General features: G+C 34.6%; 1 protein-coding gene across 1 annotated transcript in view; it reads right to left on the reverse strand.

Annotated features, from left to right (window-relative positions):
- Window positions 1-1,041: 1,041 nt before the first annotated feature.
- Window positions 1,042-23,669, reverse strand: part of LOC126882573 (uncharacterized) — a 481,344-nt gene continuing 458,716 nt past the window's right edge. The window contains exons 22-23 of the mRNA XM_050647545.1: window positions 20,902-21,064; window positions 1,042-1,486 (exon numbers count right to left, since the gene is read on the reverse strand). Of these exons, the coding sequence (XP_050503502.1) occupies window positions 1,290-1,486; window positions 20,902-21,064 (360 nt within the window). The 3' untranslated portion in view covers window positions 1,042-1,289. The remainder of the gene's footprint in view (window positions 1,487-20,901; window positions 21,065-23,669) is intronic.

Below are 23,669 nucleotides of genomic sequence, written 5' to 3' on the forward strand. Positions count from 1 at the left end.
GGTTATAAATATTTGTCGATCCCACCGTTGCTTAAATCAACAACAGCCACACTAACGTTTCTTTTCAACCTTCCTAAGCTTCAGGAATTTCAGAAGATAGACTACCAGAATTCTTTGACTTCATGCAGGACTCCATGCAAGCGTTCAAGAAAGAAGTATTTACGGCTGATGATTACAAAATAAGGGGTAACGAAGTTAAAAGATACCTAAAGATAGGCTGTAAAAACTCTAAACAAGGTCACGATAGTCTTGACGATTTCCAATCTCCGATAGGAGTGGCACAAGAAGAAGAAGACAGGCTCTTCGAACCTAGGCGGACTGAAACAAATAGGAACATCCTAAATGAATTAATAAGCAGGATGGCAATCGATAGTTACAATAGCCAAGTTCAAAAAAGATGTGGACATATTATTCGCTGGATATTACGTATACATAAATGACCACAGTTCAAACTCAGCAGGAAGAGCAATCCTGATGAAGAGAAAAATAAAACAAACACAATTGTTGACACCAGTGGGACTCAATACTATAGGATGAACTTGGACTTCGGTTCAAAAAAGTTAAAGCATAATTAGGATCATGTTAGCATACGTCACAGAGATCCTCTATTCGAAGAAGGGCTAAATTCAGTCTTTAACACCGAGGAACCATCAGGAGTCATCTTAATAGGATGCCTAAGAGAGAACTACTAACAGAAACCGAAGAGTATTAATTAGGTATCTCGAAAGCAGAGACGAAACAAGAGTGATCTGGCCAGTACAATCCCTGAACGATGGTGCAGGTCACCACAACCCTGTTATATTGAAATTATGTACAAGAGAAAAAGACCACCTCACAACCTACAAAAATAAAAATACAAACGTCAAAAATATGCTTTAATGGCTATATTTGCAGATCTCGATGGCTTTTCGATTTTGTCTCGAGGTATCTCAAGTTTAATTATTACTTTGACCCATTTGGGATAAAAAAATATAAATATTTCTTTATCAATAAATGTAATTTAGTATTCTAATTGGGAAAAATGTAATATTCCTCTTTTTTAACCAACAAACAGAATGTAGCTATAAAATGCTAGTTTAGTTTTTAACTGGTTGAATTATAAATAATGTATAAGCCACAAAAAAGTTATTTTAATGTATCGGCAAAATTTAAACTTATAGTCGACCTTTCCTTCATTTCATATTACTTTTATCTTTTGTATCACCTTATACTAAACATTTTTTCTTTTTCTTTTGCCACGAAATTTCGCTGAAAATTAAATACTTATCACAACATAATAAAACTAAATATCAATCATGGTCCACCGATGAGCCCTTAATAAATCGTTTTTTGATGAACGGCCTACTGATCGTGTGATCCAAACTGGCTGATCGTTTTTTTCTCATTTGTGCAGCTAAAAGTTCTATTTCCCAATTCTGGCTGGAGTTTTCGTATTCTGTCGAATCGCATTCGGTGTCTTCGGGTTCTGAAGTCTCTCCAGCCGTGTCTGTATCTGCAAAAAAATTATCTTAATAAAATAGTTGTGGCGATAATATAATTTTATCGTCTAGAGTACGCCAATCTATTAACCCAGGAGTAGTCGCGCTCACTTCTGTAACGTGAATAGTCGCGTGTTAGATTCTATCTCGAAATACGAATTTAAATACGAATTTACAACAAATTTTTATTTTATAGTATTTTTTATTACTTGTTATGTTAGAAATATTATTTATAACAATTATTAAAGCTAATTGGCTCTCCCCAAAGCCATAAAATCCACAAAAAGAAGAAGAAACAAATTAAAAAGAAAATAAAAAAAAATCCTACGCATTACTACACCCTTCCTCGAGGCACTGACGAATTTTTTTCAAAATTGCAAAATTTTTCATCAAGTTATCGCGAAAAAAGGTAAAGTGTGAGATTCTATCTAACGGCGCGACTACTCGTGGGTTAAGCAAAACGTGTGTTTTATACCGTCTCTGATAGTATAAAAGACGGTATAAAAAGCCTAGTTGGATTATTATTCTCGGTGCGTTGAACGGGGAATTATAAACAACAACAAGGTATAAGAGGTGAGTTAAGTATATCCCGACCATTTTCCGAAACCCTCTAACCCCCATCGTCTTGGTGCGTTGAACGATTTCGACGGTTGCATTTACCCTATCCTTATCCTTACATGTCTGACGCGGTTAGCGAGATGTCCTCTCCTTATACGTCCATTTCATATTAATAAATATCACATTGAACGATATCATGACATTGACGCCCGAGCAGTTATTTTAAAAGGATTTAATACATTTAATCGAATTGAACAAATATTATAAATATGGTGGAATCTGAAAGTGCGGTAGGCTTGGAAATAGCGGATGACACAGTAGGCTGGGTATATAAATTAAAAAAAAAAAGGATTTAAGTAATGTTATGACAGAATTTAATTTAGATACGACAGGTAAATTAGACGATGCTCGATCAAGAATAGTCTTAAACTTACGCTCACAAAAGGTCGACACAGTTACCAATATCGGAACTGAGGATCCGGAAACATTCGAAGAACACACACACACAGATTTAAAACAAGTATTTAAACGATTACAAGATGCAAAGCTAAGAATTAACTTAGAAAAATGCAAGTTCTGCAAAGACGAAATCGTATACCTCGGTCATTTAATCAAAAGGCAAAGCATCAGAACTGACGAAAGCAAGATTAAGGCTATCATCGACTAGCCAGCCACAAAATCTATCAAGTAACTAAGGAAGTTCCTAGGAACCACATCTTGTTACAAACGTTTTATTGGCGATTATTTTACGAACATAGCACCACTAATGCAATTATTAAAAAAGAAACAAGTGGATTTGGGGTACAGAACAAACAATTGCTTTCGAGAAAACTGACTCAGGATCCCGTTCTAATTTTTCCAGATTTCAGCAAGAGATTCTTTCTCCAAATAGACGCATCAGACTACGGTCTCGGAGTAGCTCTAATCCAGAAAGACGAACAAGGACACGATCGAGTCATAGCTTACGCCAGCAGGTCTTTGTCAAAAGGGGAGGAAAACTACAGTGTAACAGAAAAAGAACTACTAGCTTTCGTATGCGGAATAGAGAAAAGGCGACCATGTATCAATTTTCACTCGTAACCGATCTTTGAAATACGTACAAATCCTACAAAATCCTTCAGGAAGATTAGCCAGATGGGCTATGTTATTTACACGTCATTTACCGCAAAGGAGCACAAAATAACTTAGCAGATGCCCTCTCTAGGGAACCAGTAGACTCAATTAGTACCATTACATTCGGATAACTACAAAATGATTGGTACAAGAAGAAACTCGAAGAAGTGAAAACTAACCCATAACGATTTCCAGATTATATGTATGGTAAAATACAATCGACTGTACCGACATTTCTGGGATAAATATGACTACAAAGGAACATATTTATTCAACTCGTGGAAACTATGCATTCCATCCAATAATCACAAACAGCTGATATCCGAAAACCACGAAACAACTTAATAGTCCTGTCGCCAGGGGGGGTACAACGGCCTCGTTAATTCAGATGGACTTACTCAAGTTTTTTTTATGTATTTTGACCCGTAGAACACGAATTTTTTGGGTAACAGTTGATCCGGATGTCGATAAGATTGTTATAGACCAAGAACTTGAGGAATCAAATAACAGCGATTTTTGGCAAAACAAAACAATATTTTGTATTTTTTGGGCCATTTTAAGTAAAAAATATTTCTACAAGTTTTTTCGTAGGATGCACAGTTTTCGAGATAAACGCGGTTGAACTTTAAAAAAATCGAAAAATTGCAATTTTTGAACCCGAATAACTTTTGATTAAAAAATAAAATAGCAAGTCTGCTTACCGCATTTGAAAGTTTAAGTCAAATTATATCGGTTTTGATTATTTGCATTGGTAAAAATTTATTTTTTTATTGTTTAACAAAGCTATAAACACGTAGGGTTTCCCGTGCTTTTACATGCGTTTTAACGCATGTAACGTAGAAATAGTCCTGATTGCACTAGTACCTATTCTACCTACTCGTTCGATTTTAAATGAGAAATCATAGAAACATCACTCACGCACTAGTTGTTTGTAGCTTTGTTTAGCAATAACACAATAAACTTTTAGCAATGCAAATAATCAAAACCGACATAATTTGACTTGAACTTTCAAAGGCGCTAAGCAGAATTGCTATTTTATTTTTTAATCAAAAGTTATTCGGGTTTAAAAATTGCAGTTTTTCGATTTTTTGAAAGTTCAACCGCGTTTATCTCGAAAACTGTGCATCCTACTAAAAAACTTGTAGAAATATTTTTTGCTTAAAATGACCCAAAAAATACAAAATATTGTTTTGTTTTGCCAAAAATCGCTGTTATTTGATTCCTCAAGTTCTTGGTCTATAACAATCTTATCGACATCCGGATCAACTGTTACCCAAAAAATTCGTGTTCTACGGGTCAAAATACATAAAAAAAATTTGGGTAAGTCCATCTGAATTAACGAGGCCGTTGTACCCCCCCTGGCGACAGGACTATAAGTATAGCCCAAAACAATAGCAAGACTGGCACGAAAATATTACTGGCTAAACATGTTTAGCGACATCGCAAAATTCGTCAGTGGTCACAGCTGTCAAATGTACAAACCTTCTGCGCAATCGTTTTCCAAGACACTTTTTTGAAATGGGTAGAAATTGTTCCCGTAAGGCGTGCCACAGGTAGCGTTGTATGTCAAGCGCTAAAAAACAAAGTGATAATGAAATTTGGATGTCCAACCAAACTCATATCAGATAATGCCACTTCGTACGAGAACAGAGAATTCAGAAGTCTAATGAAATAATTCAACATCGAAAAACTCGACACTCCGCCATATTCCCTACAGTAGAAAAAACAAACAGGGTAATCAAGACAATGATTGCTCAATTCTTCGACAACAATCACAAGAAATGGGACACATACATCCCAGAATTGACTTTGGCAAACAACTCAGCAAAACACGACTCCACCGGATTCTCTACAGAATTTTTAAATTTTGGACACGAACTAGACATACCCAGTAAAATTATAGAAGCGCCTGATCCGCCCGACACAACTCCACCAACGTACAAATTGAATAAATTAAGAGAAACTTTCGAACTAGTAAGAATCAATTTGGCCAAAGCGTTTGCATCACAAAACCGCTACTATATTCTACGCCGCAGAGAGTGGACACCGAAAATCGGAGACAGAGTCATGAAAAAAGATTAAAACATTTATACGCCGGCAAACAAATGGACGCCAAATTAGCTCCCAAATTCTCCGGTACTCTTCACAAAGTACTATCCAAAGTAATTTTTCAGTTAAAGGACTCAACGGGAAAAACAATTAACAAAGTTCACATTAAAGATATGAAACCGGCTCACGACGGTAATACATGATTCCATTCACTCCCTTAACCCAACAACAAACCTCATGATCACACTCATCATACAAGTTATAAAACGACATGTTTGTATTACAAAGATATCACAATGGAAGACATCCTCGAAATTCCAACTATAATGAGCCCTCTACCAGACAACCCTGAGAGATCGCTTCCAGTCACTCCAGGGCGAGATTGTATGTTAAAAAGCCCTCTATATACAGGAAATTATAACACAGATGGAGTGAAAGATCCCATCGACATTCTAGAAATTCCAATAACGATGAGCCCCCTTCCTGACAGCCCTTTAATATTATGGAGGCCGTTCAGAGATTCGACGCTCGAAGCGAATCAAGTGAGGAAAAACATATAGGGGTGACGGAACTGCATAAGCCAAAGAAACCAAAGGAGTCACTCAAAATTCCATGCCACTCCAGTCGCTACTGCCACCTAACCTAAGAGAGAAAGAATCATACCGCCTAAGAGTGACTCCCACCAGGACAATGCGCATCCGGTACAAACGTTAGTACGGGTGTTAGTACATAAAACTGGGAGTGACACAAGTTTAGTTTAATTTTCAGAAATACGTTTTTTTTTCTTTTTTCAGAGTTTTAAGTTGTAGTTAGGTATATAGCTAAACTTTTGTTCCAAATTTTTTTTTGAGAGAGGGGGTGTGACCCCCCTTGTGAATACAATTTTATAGTCTCGAGTACGCCAATGTATTAAGCAAAACGTGTTTTTATATTGTCTTTGACAGTATAAAAGACGTAACGAAAAGCCTAGTGGGATTATTATTGTCGGTGCGTTGAACGTGCGTTAAACAATAACAAGGTATAAGAGGTGAGTTAAGTATATCCCGATCATTTTCCATAACCCTCCAAGCCGCGTCTTCTTGGTACGTTGAACGATTTCGACGGTTGCATTTACCCTATCCTTATCCTTACATGTCTGGCGCGGTGAGTGAGATGTCCTCTCCTTAACGTCCATTTCATATTAATAAATAAATGTAATTCCTAATCCACGCAATCGTCGGTATTATTCATTCAAGTATCAAATATCGTCACATCGATAGAGACCGAAAGTCCGATACGTAGATTGTAAATATTAATAAAATTAACGAGTAATTAAGGCTAATTATCTTAACTTTTGTACGTCTTGATTTTAAATAAAAATGTCTTATAAAGAGAACCTTGACTGTATTGTGTTACTTGAGAACATCACATTGAACAAGATCATCACATAGTTAACTATTTGCATACATAAGGTAAATAAATGGCTAAAAATAGGGAACTTGAATAAAATTTTAAATTCTAAAATATGCTATAAATCACAACGGAATATCAAGTAAAACATAATATATCAAAGAATAAAAATTATTTTTGTGTTTCGTTTGGCCTCTAAAGACGAATAAAATCAAGAGAAAATTATAGTAATTATACTAGAAAAATAAATATAGTAAATTATAGTAGCCATCCAAAAACATCCCTCATTAGTAGTGACGTTATGTCATTATAATTTTAATTCATTTGTTGTAAAATAATCATGTTATGATGTGTCTTAGTTTTATAAAATATTTAGATAGTTGCTATTGCTCTGTACCTACTATTATATATTTCAAAGTATTTGAGTGTTTTTGTTAAGACAATTTTTTTAAAATTACCGAAGAGGGTTTTTCTAAAGAGTGGTATAATATCTTACCCATTGTGAACATAAATCTATTTTATTATGATTAGTTTACTTTAAGTTTTTAGTTTATAGTTTGTAGTTTTAGTTTGTAGTAAAAGCAGTTCCAAAAAGATATTGTATTATAGGTAAATATCATTTAATCTATAATTTATAGCTACCAATATATACCAAAGGGTATATTTTCTTTTTGTTCAAAATACACTTAATTTGTTAAAAAACTATTTAAGCAGACAACAGACATTAAATACCTACATTACACACTTATTTTCTTATACATGAAGACCTGAAGAATAAACTAGAATTTTTTAGCGACCTTTCGAAATGAACTTGCGACATTTCTTATCGACTGGTAATATATTGTATTAGGAGTTTTGATGGTTGTACTTTTAACCCGCCGTTACACGCGTCTTCTATTCGGACGTGGTTGCACGCGTATGAGCGTCGCCCTCACCTACATAAGTTCGACTTATTTTGAGGAAGAATTAATGTCAACATGTATAAATATAAAATGGGTTGTACTCACATATTATAGAAAGTCTCGTATACCAATTTTTTTTATTAATTTAACAAAACAAAAGTAAAAATAATATACATAGATCAAAAGCAAGTTTTCTTAATTTTCAATTTCAGCAAGCCACTGAAGAAATTAACGTTTTTTACGCGAATTCATTTTACTAAAAATACAAATTAAAATTAAAAACTGTTCTGAAGCTATTTCTTTGTGGTATTTATGTAATTAACTATTAATATTTTGTATTTTGATAACGACGTCCGAGGTGGAATTCGAAACGTCAATAAAATCAATTTTTTAAGTTAAATTGTGGCTCATTTCCCAATTAGAATAGGTAAATTTAAAAATGGATTCTTAATCAGTGGCGCACCTAGAATTTTCCTCTTGGGGGGGGGGGGGTTAGCTTGGGCACCAAAAGTTTTTTGTATTATTTGTAAAAGACAAGTTACATTTTCCTACTTTCTTTGATATATATTTCTATATGCTCTGGGTGGGATTTTAACCCCTAAACCCCCCGCTCGGTGTGCCACTGTTCCTAACCTAATCCAAACAATAATACTTTAATTAAACCTACCTAAATATTAAATAAAAACCTAAAAGTTTCTTTGAGATAACAGAAACGTGATTTCACCGTGATTGCACGCGCAGTGAGGAATTCCCTCACTTGAAGAGGGATGTCTCTTCTTTCAACTATCACACAGCACACTGACCGCCAGAAATATTCTATAACTTTTTCATACCCTCTCATGAACCATGCTAAAGGCATTCCTGGGTGCTTAAGGTTATCGTATTAGTTTCCACGATTTCATTGGTTATAAACAAATATGGTGAGGGATTCCCTCATAGCGCGTGTAATGGCGGGTTAAACAATGGTACTAAACAACAATCATAGCATTTACTTTTATTTTCCATAGTTAACACATACACAATTCAATAGTCTTTTCAAAATCTGTATTAAACTCCGATCTAAACAAACTGGTATATTTTTTATATTGTCATAATGAGAATTGTCATCAAGTCATCATAAAATACTATGATATGACGTCACACGGGTTAGCGCGCTTTTTCCATAGTTTTAAATGATCTAAAAACACAGAAGATTTTAAATTTTTACTTCTAAGTTGCTATGAGGTTTTGAGTCGTTAAATTTTGGAAATCTTATTTTTACACCAAACTGAACGACATTGTGAAATAAAACAAAAATGCCCTCCTCTTCTTGTGCCACTTCTATCGGAGATTGGAAATCATCAAGGTTATCCTGACCTTGTTTACAGCTGACCTAAAAGGTTCATTAGTGGTGCAGTCAAACCACTCTCTCAAATTCCGCAACCATGACATTCTCCTACGGCCTGAATTCCGTTTTCCTTCTATTTTTCCTTGCATTATATTTTGAAGTAATGCGTATTTATGTCCTCTCATAAGGTGACTCAAATATTCGAATTTTATTCGTTTTATCGTTAACAAAATTTCTGGGTCTTTTTCCTATCCTTCGTATTGCTTCAAAGTTTGTGACTCTTTCAACCCAACTTATCTTCAGTATTGGACGGTAGCACCACATCACAAAATTTTCAATATTTTTATGTTGTTCTGTTTGAGAGGGTACACCGTACTGTTGTTATGTTGTTCTACACCGTATAATAGCCTGTTAAATACGTAGCCTCTTAGCATTCTTAATCGTAGAAGGATGCTAATATATCTGTATTATGCAAGTTCCCTATTGATGGGATTGACCGCTACTTGATACATTCAGCCTTCATTCGTCGTGGTAGTCAGACGTGCGTAGGAAAGAAGCTTGTTTTTAAAACTGGTGTTTATAAATTAGGTATATAAATAAATATTTTGTGAACTTTAAAAGTAAATTAATTACACCAAATAAAAAAGCGAAATCGAAATAAAGACGTTAAAAACTTATGAGTGCAGTTAGCGGGGGCGACGCCCCCGATAAAAATGTTTTAGAAACCCAAATGGATACAGAACATGCAACATCTTCAAAGGAGGAGCTGTTAGGATTTCAAAATCTTGTTCCGGTTACACAGATAAGTACCACAAAACTTGTTAATAATAAACCCATTATCGATAATGACTTTGCTAATGTACAAACTTCAATAACAAATACCATAAATAAAGAAGTAGGAAAAAAAGGGGGGAATTTCTTTACCGACAAAACGATCTAGGACCTTTTTAAGTTTATTTAGAAAATAATTCACCCGATTTTCAAGGCAGATTAAACGCGTTAAGGATAGATGACATTATTATCACAAATTTTAAAGAAATTGATGAAAAAATTGTAAACATTGACGCAGTAGGGAGAAATAAAATACGTATTAAATTTAAAGATTATAAATCGGCTAACTATATCATATCTAAAAAAAATGAAGTAATATTTACAAAAAATAATTTAGACATATACATTCCTAAGTTTCTTTTAGTTAGACAGGGCGTAATAAAAGATATTTCCACAGAATTTTCAGTAGAGTATGTTAAGAAGAGAATCAAAATGTACTATTTACACTGTAAATTTGAAGTCCTTCAAGTCACAAGATTAAATCGGAGGCAAGTAGATATAAACGGTACTCAATACATTCCAACAAAAACATGTATAGTTAGTTTTAAGTCACAAGTGCTACCAAAATATATAACAATTAACAAGGTACTAAAGGAAGTCGAACCGTATAAACAAAAGGTGCGATATATTATGCTTTAATTGTCTTCGATTCGGACATACAGGTGGGCAGTGTAAGAGCAAGGCTAGGTGCGATAAATGTCAAGAATCCCACAACTCAAAAGAATGTAAAAAGACTGATCTCACTCCAAAATGTTTTAATTGTTCGGGAGATCATTTTACTACAAACTTAAGCGCGTGTCAAGAATTTCAGCGTCAAAAACTTATTAAAGACGCTATGTCTTCCAATAATATTAGTTATCAAGACGCTAACAAACAGTTCCCCAGAAACTCCTATGCAAAAGTAACATCCATTAATACGGAACAAACTACAAACCTCTCCTGCCTCAAAACTTTCCCTCTATTAAATCCCAATAATTATACACCCACCCAACTCCCATTAAATTCAATTAACAAAATGTCAACTAATAATATATTCTACAATAATAATTCAAATAGTACAAATTCTCGAACATTTAAAAGACAGAGACCAAATAGTCCAGATCCAACATTAATTTTACATAATGAAATTATATCTTCCCCTAGATCTCAATTACCTACGGGAGGAATATTAGAAATTATTAACTATAAGGGAAATATTAATAATAATCCAGTTGCATCTCCTTCAGACTTGAGCATGATAAATTCAATATTAGAGTTAGTTATAGAAATTGTCTCAAAAGTTTTAGTAACAAAAAGTATAAATGTAAATAAGGAAGAACTCGAAAACTTAGTCAAATTAACTATAAATGGAAACACGTCATCACATTCTCAGACACCAACCATCAGTCAATAAATATTCTTCAATGGAACTGCCGTTCGGCAGTTTCTAATAAAAATAACTTGGAATATCTACTAGATAGGGGCAACTACTCCGTTGCACTTCTATCGGAAACATGGTTTATAGCAGAAAAATATTACAATTTTAAAGGCTTCAACAATATTCGCTGCGACCGGGACGACGGGTACGGCGGTTCTGCCATTTTATTAAAATCAGACTTAATATACCAAGAAGTCTCAATTTCAACTACAATCAACTTTGAGCATACTTGTATCTCGGTTAATTTTCCATATATACATAAAAAAATTTACTTCGTTTTAGTATACTTTAAACCGAGAACTAGAATATCATTACAACAGTGGACTAACTTTTTGGAACAAATTCCAAAACCATTCATAATTGGGGGCGACTTTAACGCACATAGTTTGGCATGGAACGATGGATATGACGACATCTATGGCAAGATTCTTTTGGAAGCTATCGAACAATGCAACCTAGTAATTATGAACGACGGATCACCTACATTAGCAAACAATAAAAAGTCAGCTGTAGACTTGACCCTCTGTACACAGGATCTGACACAACTAATTACGTGGTCTACTTTAAAAGAACCTTATGGCTCTAACCACTTACCAATACACATACAATTTGGAAGGAATATCCCGCTTGCGCAAATTAAACAGACAAAACATAATATATGGAGACTCAAGGCTGCTAATTGGGATGTATACACCGCTACACTTGAAGCAACAGAACCAAAATCATTACTAATGGGCATTATCGACAATATTAACAAAGCTGCTAACAAAGAAATTCACTTACGAAAATCAAACACACAAAATAGAAATCATTGCTCAAGGACTGGTGGAACGAAACCTGTAACATAGCTGCTTAAGCAAGAAAACAAGCTTTCTTAACCTACACACAGGCTCCAAATATTAATAATCTAACAGAATATAAAAGTCTTGATGCAATAGCTAAAAAACTTTTAAAGAAACCAAGAAAAAAGCTGGATAAATTCTTGCCAAAATCTAAATCAAAATACACCAATTAAAGAAGTGTGGAACAAGGTAAACCGATATAAAAATCGAAAACAAGGAAATAAACCCCAATAAACCCCAAAGAAGACTGGATAAGCGAATTCCACACAAAAATCTCACCTCCATGGGTTGAAAACAACATTACTCAACAAATAGCTACCGTAAATATTCACACTTCTGTTCTTCAATCGCTATTTCAATTATGGGAATTCGATCATTGCATTAAATCAACAAATAATAAATCTCCCGGGGCGGATAACATTTCATACAATATGTTGCATAAAATGCCCTTAGACCATAAGAAAGCCCTGTTGGAATTGTTCAATTCGATTTGGATAAATAGGATTCCTTTTCCACCGATGTGGAAAGAATACATCATAGTACCTATCAAAAAACCTGGAAAACAGAATGGAAATGCAGATTCATATAGACCCATAGCCTTATCATCGTGTATATTTAAAATCATGGAAAGAATGATAAAGAACAGGCTTGAATATTGGCTAGAAAATGAAAAAATATTACCTGACTCACAATATGCTTTAAGAAAGGGAAGATCTTCCTTAGAGCCCCTAACGATACTAGTAAATGACATCTATCTAGGATTCACACACAAATACAGCACTTTGGCCACATTTTTGGATATAACTTCAGCATATGATAATGTTCAAATAAATATACTAGAAGAGAATCTCATCAATACTGGTCTACCAACCTCCTTTGCCAACTTCATTAAATCAGCTTACTCTAATCGATCAGTTTCTTTAAAGATAAATCAAGAAATTTCGGAATCAAGAATATGTAAATCTGGATTACCACAAGGTAATCCTGAGCCCAATCCTCTACAGCCTGTACACAATGGACATAGAAAATATTATATCACAAAAGTCCAAAATTATTCAATACGCCGATGATGTTGTTATTTACACCAGTAGCAAATCAGAGGACAAATGTATAGAAAATATCAGCACTGAATTTACAGAAATCCAAAAATGTCTAGACAACATGGGACTTTCCATATCCGAGTCCAAAACCAATATATATATTTTCTCTAGAAACAGAAACAACTATCAAATTTTTATTTAGCGTATGGCTTAAGTATATCACAGAATATATTTAGATTTATGCATTATACAATGCATCACAAACAGATGTCCAATTTTTTTATATATTCGATTGACCCTTCGGTTGCCATTACAAAGTCTATAGGGTCGCCTGTGTATGCTCTGCGTGGGCAGTCCTGAACAATGTAACTGATCGTCTGTCTTGCAGCGCCGCAGTCACAAGAAGGCGAGGGGAGTTTACCCCATCTGTGGAGGGAGTCGGCGCATCTTCCACAGTTTGTTCGAATTCGGTTAAGGGCTGCCCAAATCTTACGGGGACGTTCAAATTCGACAGGTTTCCCTATGATGTCCGGTAGACTATGGTAATGCGGATCTGTCCTACTTTCCCAATCTTCTCTCCATCGGGTATTTAAGTCAAAGTTGGATTGCTGCAGCGCTTGAGCAGATTGTATAGGGGGTAACCTGGATCGGAGACGGTTTACAAGAATATCGGGGAAGTCGTTGTGGACTAGAAGCTGGCGACTGTCCATTATTTTGTTATATTCTTTAACCAATGCATGTTCGCGGCGTAGGTTGGGTGGTGCTATATTACTAAGGGTAGGTAGCCACATTGTAGGGGTGGGCTTAATTGTGCCTGTTATCATACGCATAGTACGGTTTAGTTGGGTGTCGACCAGGTGGGTATGCCTGCTATTTAGCCACACTGGAGCACAGTATTCTGCCACCGGATATATCAGGCCAAGAGCAGAGGATCTTAATGTTGATGCTGTGGACCCCCATGTAGTGCCGCAGAGTTTCTGTATTATATTGTTGCGTGTTTTCAATTTTGCTGCTGTTTTCGTCAGGTGTTCTCTGAATGTGAGCGTTCTGTCTAGAGTAACCCCAAGGTATTTCGGGTATTTATTGTGTTTTAACAGCTTGTTATTAAAATACACTCGCAATTCTCTGTGTGCCAACTTGTTGTTTAGATGAAAAGCTGATACTTCAGTTTTTGTAGTACTTGGCTGTAGTCTCCATTTCTTAAGGTATTCGCTGAGGATGGATAAGTCATTCGTGAGAGTGATTTCTGTAGTTTCTAAAGATTGGTGGCTTGTTGCAAGGGTCCAGTCGTCAGCATATCCAAACTTCCGAGATTCGGTTTCAGGCATGTCAGCAATATAGAGGCTGAAAAGTAAAGGGGCAAGGACAGAACCCTGTGGAAGACCATTGTTAAGTTTCATCTGTCTACTCGTCTCCTTTCCCATTATAACCTGGAAGGCTCTGTTGGTCAGCATGTTGTCAATGAGGTTAATTATCTTTCTGTAGGGGATAATGCGGGCCAGTTTATATATTAATCCCTGTCTCCAAACAGTATCATATGCTGCTGTTAGATCTATAAATACTGTTGCTGTCTTTTGTTTCTTTTGAAAACTAGCTTCTATAAAAGTTGTTAATGACAGCACTTGGTCCGTACAGCTTCGATGAGGGCGGAAGCCAGCTTGTTCAATGGGGACATTTTCTAGTATCCTGTGACTAATTCTGTTGAGGAGAAGCTTTTCTAATAGTTTATATACCATGCTGAGTAGAGCTATGGGGCGGTAGTTCTCTGGCTTATCGTTTGATTTGCTCGGTTTCGGAATTGCAATTATCTTTGTTCGCTTAAGTGAGAAAGGAATGTTACCTGACTGAAGTATATCATTAAAGAACATTGCAAGCCACTGTTTCGTGTATGCACCACTGTGTATCAAGAACTCTGGATGGATACCATCAAAGCCAGGTGCTTTACCTGATTTCATTTCTTACAGCGCATGTGTGATTTCAGAAATAAGTATTCTTGCTGAATATTCGGAGTTCGTTCTGTTCATTTGTTTTAATGCCCTTAAGTCTCTTTTCACGTTGGTAGTATGTGTTCGATCTCGTGGAGCTCTGGATAGAGATACTATATGGGAGGCAACCTTGTTAGGAGACATTTTAGACTCTCTGGATTCCAGCTGGTTAGCTCCTCCAATTTTCCGCAACAAGGACCATGCCTGCCGGCTTGATTTTTTGAAGTCAAGGTTTTCGACAGTCTTTATCCATTTTTGGCGTCTAGCTGTATCGATGTTGTGTAAAAGCTCATCGGCTATTTCTCGGTCACCACTTTCGAGAAACTTCGTGTTTAAGTCTTCACATGTTTCAGTCCATCCAGGCACATATTCTTTGCGATACCCCCTAGAGATGGTTTTCTTGGCAGTGCTTATTACTGCGCCCACAAACCTCTCATAATGTTTGCTGGTTGGAGGGACCCAGCTCAAGGTCCGGTCTAGTTGTTCAGAGAACTTCTTCCAGTTTGCTTTTCTAAGATTCTACCTGGGTCGAGGATATGATCTAATTATTGGAATTGATATTCCGATGGTGATAAGCACCGGACGATGTTGAGTATGTGGGAAGTCTGCAAGGACACTTCTCGCAGTTGTTAGTGGTCTGTCATTGGTATCTTTTGAGACAAAACATAGGTCTGGGTTATATTCTTTTCTCCATGCAGCTGATTTAAATGTTCCTCTGTCTTTGGCATCAAAAACTAGGTATGTGTTTTGCTCTTCGGACCATTCTACTAGTGCCTCCCCATTTTCATCATTCGTGGTGTACTTCCACATTTCGTGGTGGCTGTTGAAGTCGCCGATGTATATAGTAGGATGTGGATGAGTCTTTAGCACTTCTGGGTTCCATGTAGTGGCTGGAGGTTTGTATATGTTAACTACGGTAATATCTCCAATCTTGGTGACTACTTCATGTATATTATTTTCATTGGAAGCAGAAAGTAGGAAACCATTTTCTATATTGCAGCGAATGTAGGTTGCGACGCCGTAATGTTTATCATAGGTGGCTCCCAGTAAATCGTAGCCAGGTATCTTTCCCCTTAAATCAAGCTGGACTTTGTCTTCAGTATGGGTCTCTTGTATGGCAACCAGGTCAATGTCGTTATCGTGTAGGATTTTTTGCAACACTTGGCATTTTGCCTGGCTTATGCCCTCGATGTTAAGGTGACAGACTCGGATACACGGTCCGAGATCTCAGTTGGTTCTGAGAAGAACCTTTATTTGTTCCCATCGTATGTTTACGTATAGATAAGATTTCTGTTTGTGATCTGTGATGTTGGCAGGATATTGTTTTTGTTTTTCGTTCGTCTGCCGCCAAATTTTTGTCTGCCGACAACTATCAAAGACAATTAACAATAGGAAAATATAAACTCTGTATTAGTAACTCTGTAAAATATCTTGGTCGGCATCTAGATAGAAAACTATTATGGAAGGACTGTATCCACCAAATTATCAAAAAGACAAGTAATTCTATAAATATTTTAAGAGCGTTTTGTAAAGCAAAGTGGGGAGAAGATCCAAATACGGCTTTACTATTCTACAAAACAATGGTACGATCAATAATGGATTATGGAAGTCAACTCTATGGAACAACAGCAGATACACATCTAAATAAAATCGAGATACAAAAAATAAATGCTTAAGAGTTTGCCTGGGATATCTTAAGTCAACGCCCATAAACATTATACAAGCTGAAGCCGTGGAACCTTCTCTTAAACTAAGAAGACAACTATTGAGCAGAAAATTCATGATAAAAACCATTTCCAAAAAAACTTCTTACCTCAATAGTATACAGTCACTAACAGTTCAAGTTTTGACCCATAGATACTGGCACTTCAAGAAAACCCCCTCATAGTAGAAACTTTCTCAGAAATAGCTGACATTACAGATATAGTCTATTCCAACCAACTCCCCCCGGTTTTAATTTACTCACCTGAACAAATTTTTTCACGTGAAATTAGCACCTACTATTTTGAAAGTCAAGAAGTCAAACAAAGTTCAACGAAACAAAAAACAAATACTGGCCAAACTATAATTCTATATTCACTGATGGATCAAAGTCAAAAGAATATGCCAGTTGTGCCTTTTACCATTTTGAGGGAAATACTGACAAAAAATTTATTTTACCAAAGGAGGCTTCCATATACACTGCAGAACTATCAGCAATAGTGCAAGCTATGAAATACATACTCGGGCTCTAACCACGACAAATTCATAATAGTACGGACAGCAAAAGTGCAGTAGATAAACTTAAAAATGTTAAAATAAATAGATCAGTTGTTAATCATATTGAAGCAAAAATCCTGTATTTACATAATGAGATACGCATCAAGAATAAAGCCGTCATATATCTATGGGTAAAGGGACACGCAGGTATAACAGGTAATGAAATGGTGGATGCCTTAGCAAAAACAGCCTCAACATCAGGAGAAGGACTAAATCTTGAACTACCCCCGTCCGGTTTATTCTTAAATCAAAGAAACAAAATAAATGAGATGTGGTATCACCTATACAGTGCATCAACAACCGGAACAAACTTTTGTAAACACCAGCAAAGAATCCCCAGAAAACCATGGTTTCGCAAAATACCAAACAGAAACTTTGTCGCCACAATAAATCGAATACGTGCTAACCATACACTAACACCTTAGTATAAGCACAAAATGAAAATTAAAGACGATCCACTTTGTAGTTGTAGTAAAATGGGTACATTGGTACATGTTTTACTTGAATGTCCAATAAATAATGTAAACATTAACAAACTATATAAAAACTTAATTCACTACAAGATAAACCTTCCAATAGACCTAAATTGTATTATTTTTTCAGGAAATAATGATATACTTTATGTACTTCATCAACACATCATAAATTGTAAACTAAAACTGTAAAATTACTAACCAATTTTGTAAGCAATTCTGCGAAAGAAACTAAATGTAAAGCATTATTACAGAAAAAAAATTGTGATTACAAAAAAAAATTAATAAACCAATTAAAATAAAAAAATATAAAAAAAATAAAGAAATAAGTAAATAATTAAAAAAATAAAACAAAAAACACACACACAAAGAGGGCTGAAACCTCCGGAGTGTTGAACCGGGTTGATGCCCTAGCGCTGTGAAGAAAAAAAAAAAAAAAAAGAAATTAAACACCTTACATATGCTACATATTACTAACAAAACAAATGAATACATCATGCCCAAGTTCGATACTATGAAACAATTTACACAATAATTATTCAATCTAACATAGTCTGGCTAATTGGTTCTCACCAAAGCCATAAATTCCACGAAAAAAAAAGTATTTCCACAAAATTTATTACAAATTGGTGTCACTACAGCTATTTCTGCAGAGCGCCTTTCTCAAATGATGCATTTTTACTATACATCTACACTGCATAGTCTTTAAATGAATAAGTTCAGGAGGGGGAGCTGTCAAGTTGGTCCTTCAGTATTAAATCTGCATTTTTAATTTATTAATTTCCATAAATTCTATTAAGGAAGCTTAAGGCCTATAATTTTAATATAGAGAATTTTCAACTGGTTATTACCCTAACAACACAAAACATTTCAGGAATGTACTATCAAAGTTCTATTAATGTTTGAATGTACTGGACATTCAAGGAACATTCGGTGAATATCTGATTAAGTTATTCGTGGAATGTTACCACAAGACATTCTATGAACATACTACCAATGTCCTATATTTTAAGAGAGGCCATTTACTATTCAATTTGCATTCATTTTCAAATTTGCTGCGCGTGTTTATGTATTTAGGCAATCCAAACCACATGACTTCTGGGTTTTGGTTGGCATGCATGGCATACAGGTTACAGAGGTTATGTTTGTAATATCATTTCATTTCATCATTTCACTGTTTATCGTCATATTTTGGATTCATTTGGATTTCGTTCGCTGTATTTTGTGAACTTTATAAACTTTACCACACTGCAAAGTGATTATTTAAGGAAATTATTATTGGAGACACCAGATGTTTGGAGAAAGGTAGGGCAAACAATTTTTATCAATGTTCATTTTTCTCTGATATTTATTAATATTGATGAATTTTGCAAGCAATAACATTATTTCTTTTATTGTTTTAGATATTTATTGAAGCTGAAAATAATTGGGGATTTAGATCCATATACAATTCAGTCAGAATTGGATTTTACCATAAAGTGCATTCCACCAAATTACTATTATAGATATTATAGATGAAAGCATACAAAAGCCTTCAGGCACATAAATATTTTACAGCTGGATTTGTTTTTAAAGTTGGAGTAAAGTTGGAGTAAAGTTGGAAGTCACAAGCAACAACTTCGTAAGTACTTACAACAATATTGAGGAAATCCAGCTCATGGATACTACTGGGCAAACTAGAAGATTGAAGAGGACAAAGCCTTTTGAACTAGTTTGAGTGATAGTGAAAAACAGAGCATAATGCTTGTGTGCATGTGTGTATGTTAGAATAGTGCGGTTAGAAAAGCAGATCATAGTGCTTGTGTGCCTGTTAGATTAGATAAGAGACGCTATGGGTAAGCTCTTCATTTTAAGGAACAGTAGTAATTTAGGTTAAATTAAAATTGCTCATTGGTCAGAGTTATGACCAGATTGTAATTCTAATGAGCAATTCAATACAATAAATCGTCATCGTAGTGATGATTATGGAAAAAAATATATGACAAGATTTTGTGCAATAGAAATGTTTATATTTATCAAGGATGTATTATTTGGTATGGCTACATATACAGTCGGAAAAATGAAAGAATACCCATGAATGAACATATAAAACACGCTGTATTTTCCTGTCACCGTGTTACAAAGAAAATTGTCCGGTGCAAGTAACAATAAGTATTACATGGACTTGTGCTGACCAGTTTTTTGTGTGACACGGTGACAGGAAAATACAGCGTGTTTTATATGTTCGCTCATGGGTATTCTTTCATTTTTCCTACTGTACTTCTGGTATATCGTCGGTGATGTGACAATACCTCCTATCCGCTTTTTCATGAATTTTGTAGGAGATGAAAAACTTGTTTGGGCCACCTCGTGTTTTCATATATTTTTTGATTTGTTTTGTAGTAAATTCAACTATCTATTTACTACAAAACAAGTCAAAACTTACGTATGAAAACAGGAGGTGACCGAAAAAAATGTTTTTCGTCTCCTGCAAAACTGATGAAAAAACATATAGGAGGTATTGTCACATCACTGACGATATATTTCAGAGAATGTCTAAAAAATATACTTTGAATGTCCTAAGAACATTCATGGAATGTTTCAACAAGACATTCAGTCTAAACAATATACTGTGAATGTTCAAAGAACATTCGTAGACATTCATGGAATGTTCCAACAAGACATTCAAGGAATGTTTAAAATGCTGACACAGCACTTTCCTGGGACTTTCCAGGGACGTTCGTGTGCTTTTGGGGACATTCCAGGAATGTTTTCAATGTCCTGTGTGTACCTTCTAGGAACATTCCTGGAATGTTTTGTGTTATTAGGGTAGAAGAATGATTATGACCTATAATTCTATAAGGTGAAGTGCGTACATAGAATCTTTTCTTCCTGTTATTGAAAGTCCTTTTGTGTTCTGCTAGACGATTATTAAAAAATGTTCTACCAGTTTTGCCGATGTAGTTTTGCAAAGTCACCACATGTTATTTGTATACATATACAATGTCCCTGTGTATATGCCTAACTAAAAATCTTTTGCACAAAATCTTTTATTATTCACAAAATTATTTTAATGACCAATTTTAAAATCCACGAATTGAAAAAAAAATTCTTCTTAAGCTATTTTAACTTAAATTCTCCATAAGCTATTATGGAAACTAATAAATAAAAAAATACATAGTAGAAGTAACGAAAAAAGTTTTTTCAGCGTTTAATTGTTAGAAAAATAATATAAATAGACGGTTTGAAATTGACTGACCTGTTGTTGAATCTATATCCAAAACTACGTTGTGTGAAGGTAACGAAGAAGAAGAAGACCAAGCATGAATTGGACGGGGTAGCTCTTCTAATTCTTCTTGTTCATCATGTGACGGGTCTTCCCACGAGTGCCTTTCTCTACTAATTATTGTATCTAACGAATCCTAAAACGAATTTAGTTTTTAACATACATATTTCGTAAACAAAATCGCTTATGAGGATTCATAAAATTTGCCCAGAATTTTTTCAGAATAGCTTTTTTTCTTTTCTGAGATCGATTTCCGGAGAGAAAATCGAAACGTCAAACATTAGTTAATTGAAAAGGGCATTTTAATTACACCAATAATTGTGGCTAAATCGAATATATGCCACAAATAAACAGTTTCAGAAATACATATATCTTGTATAATTTCTGAGTTCTTTCTAAACAGGGTAAAGGTAGAGTTAGAAAAAGAACTGGGAGAAGAAGAAGCAGCGCTTAGACCAGAATGGTAGATAAACGATAATATTTACATCATTAGAAATATAACAGAAAGAAATATTGATTCGGGGAAAATGCTCATTTTTGCACTCATAGATATAAGAGTATCATTCTATTTTATAGAAAAAAAAATATATGGCAATGCTTGCAGAACATGAAAGTACCAATTACACCAGTGATTTTTAACCTGTGGGGCGCCCCCCTAGGGGCCCCCTAGTAATGGGGGGCCGTGAGCATATCAAAGAAAAAACACCGACAATATTGACAAATTTACTAAAATCCAAAGCAAAACAAAATTCTGACAAAATGAAAAATAAAATACACTTGAACACTGATAAGGAGCTATAGTTATAAAGAGCACTGAATACTAAATTAGTCATCAACAAGTTTAATGTAAATTATAGACTTCCTTGGGCCTGTTTTGCAGAGCAAAGTTTATCGAAACAGGGTATAATATAAGAAATATACGCTCTCAGTTATTTTTCTATATTTAGCTGTGATCTATAATTGGTCTTCAAATCAGCCATCGCGGAAATTCCTGTTGCTGCAAAGGTAGGATGTTGAAAACGGTAATAGTTTACGGACCGCTTTGGTTTTCATATATAGTATATTAATTTATGCTGAAAAAGTATTTATTACAAATCTAAACTATCTTTAAACTTTTAAAATAATAAGAAAAATAACGGTTTTGATTTTCTCTCATTATGATAATTAGGTATTATAATAATTTCCAGGTATTAGGGAAATATTAAAATCATTAAATACCCATTAACATGCTTACCCATTACCAATGTTTCTTTATTGGGACACGCGCCAACTCGTAACTTTTACTGACAAAAATTTTCAAATCAAAATGTACACCGGCCAATTCGTAAATTTTCTATTATCTGACCTGCCAATTCGAAACTTTCTTCAGGTGAATTCGAATCCATTGATTAAATCTAATACCTTAAATCTAAATCGTATGTTTCTTGGTTTGCTTAAAAACATTATATTTGTATTATACAGGGTGAGGCAGATAAAAGTCCTATTAGAAATATCTCGAGAACTAAAGGAAACAGAATCATGAAAATTGGAATGAAGGGGTTTTGAAGAGTGATCTCTTTAATGAAAATATTTTCATCGATTTGCTACTTCCGGTTATACCGGAAGTGGCTTATAACTTGGTTTTTTTAAATGGAACATCCTGTATATTTTTACATTTTTGTATTCTCCTGGATGTCTCCTTTCTTAAAATATGAGGTTTTGTAATGTTATACAGGGTAGTTTAAAAGATAATTACGTTTTTTTTTCTTAATTTCCTAGCAATATTCACACCCTGTAGAATTGTAGTAGTTTGACATCAAAAACTCTATTTATGTTCAAATGATTTTTAATATAGTCTACTATTGTTAAAAATTGTTAGTATAGCTAAATGTTGAATTGTACTATACAGGGTTGGTCGAAATTCGGAAAGAGTATTTTCTGAGTTTTCTTAAATGGAACACCCTATATTTTATTATTGTAATGAAATGATATTTTATGCTACTTTTTTATTCTTTAAGCATTCCCTATACCTAACTGCTTTAATTTGTGAGTTATTGGTGATTCAAGCCAAACATTAATTTCAACAAAAAATACGTGAAATTTTATTAGGTTGGCCGTGAAAATGTTCAATCACAAATAATTTTTCGGAAATAAATACATATTAATCTAGACTGATCTTTAAAATTGCCAATAATGGTTGAGCTATCAAAATACCTACGTAGTTAACATTTTCGGCGCGATTAACAATTAAGCACAAATTAAAGCATTTAGGTATAGGGAATGCTTAAGAAATAAAGAAGTACCATAAAATGGCTTTTCATTGCAATACTAAAATACAGGGTGTTCCATTTAAGAAAATTCAGAAAATCCTCATTCCGAGTTTCGACCAACCCTGTATACTAAAATTGAACATTTAGCTATAGTAATAATTTTTAGTAATAGTAGACTATATTAAAAATCATTTTAACATAAATATAGTTTTTGATATCCAACTACTACAATTCTACAGGGTGTGAAAGTTGCTACGAAAATAATAAAAAAACGTAACTAGCTTTTAAACTACCCTGTATAACATTACAAAACTGCATATTTTAAGAAAGAAGACATCGAGTAGAATCTAAAAATGTAAAAATATACAGGGTGTCCCATTTAAAAAAACGAAGTTTTAAGCAACTTCCGGTATAACCGGAAGTGGCAAATTGATGAAAATATTTTCATTAAATAGATCACCCTTCAAAACCCATTCATTCCAATTTTCATGA

Source organism: Diabrotica virgifera, chromosome 3 (assembly GCF_917563875.1).
Source record: "Diabrotica virgifera virgifera chromosome 3, PGI_DIABVI_V3a".
Taxonomy (NCBI): Eukaryota; Metazoa; Arthropoda; class Insecta; order Coleoptera; family Chrysomelidae; genus Diabrotica; species Diabrotica virgifera.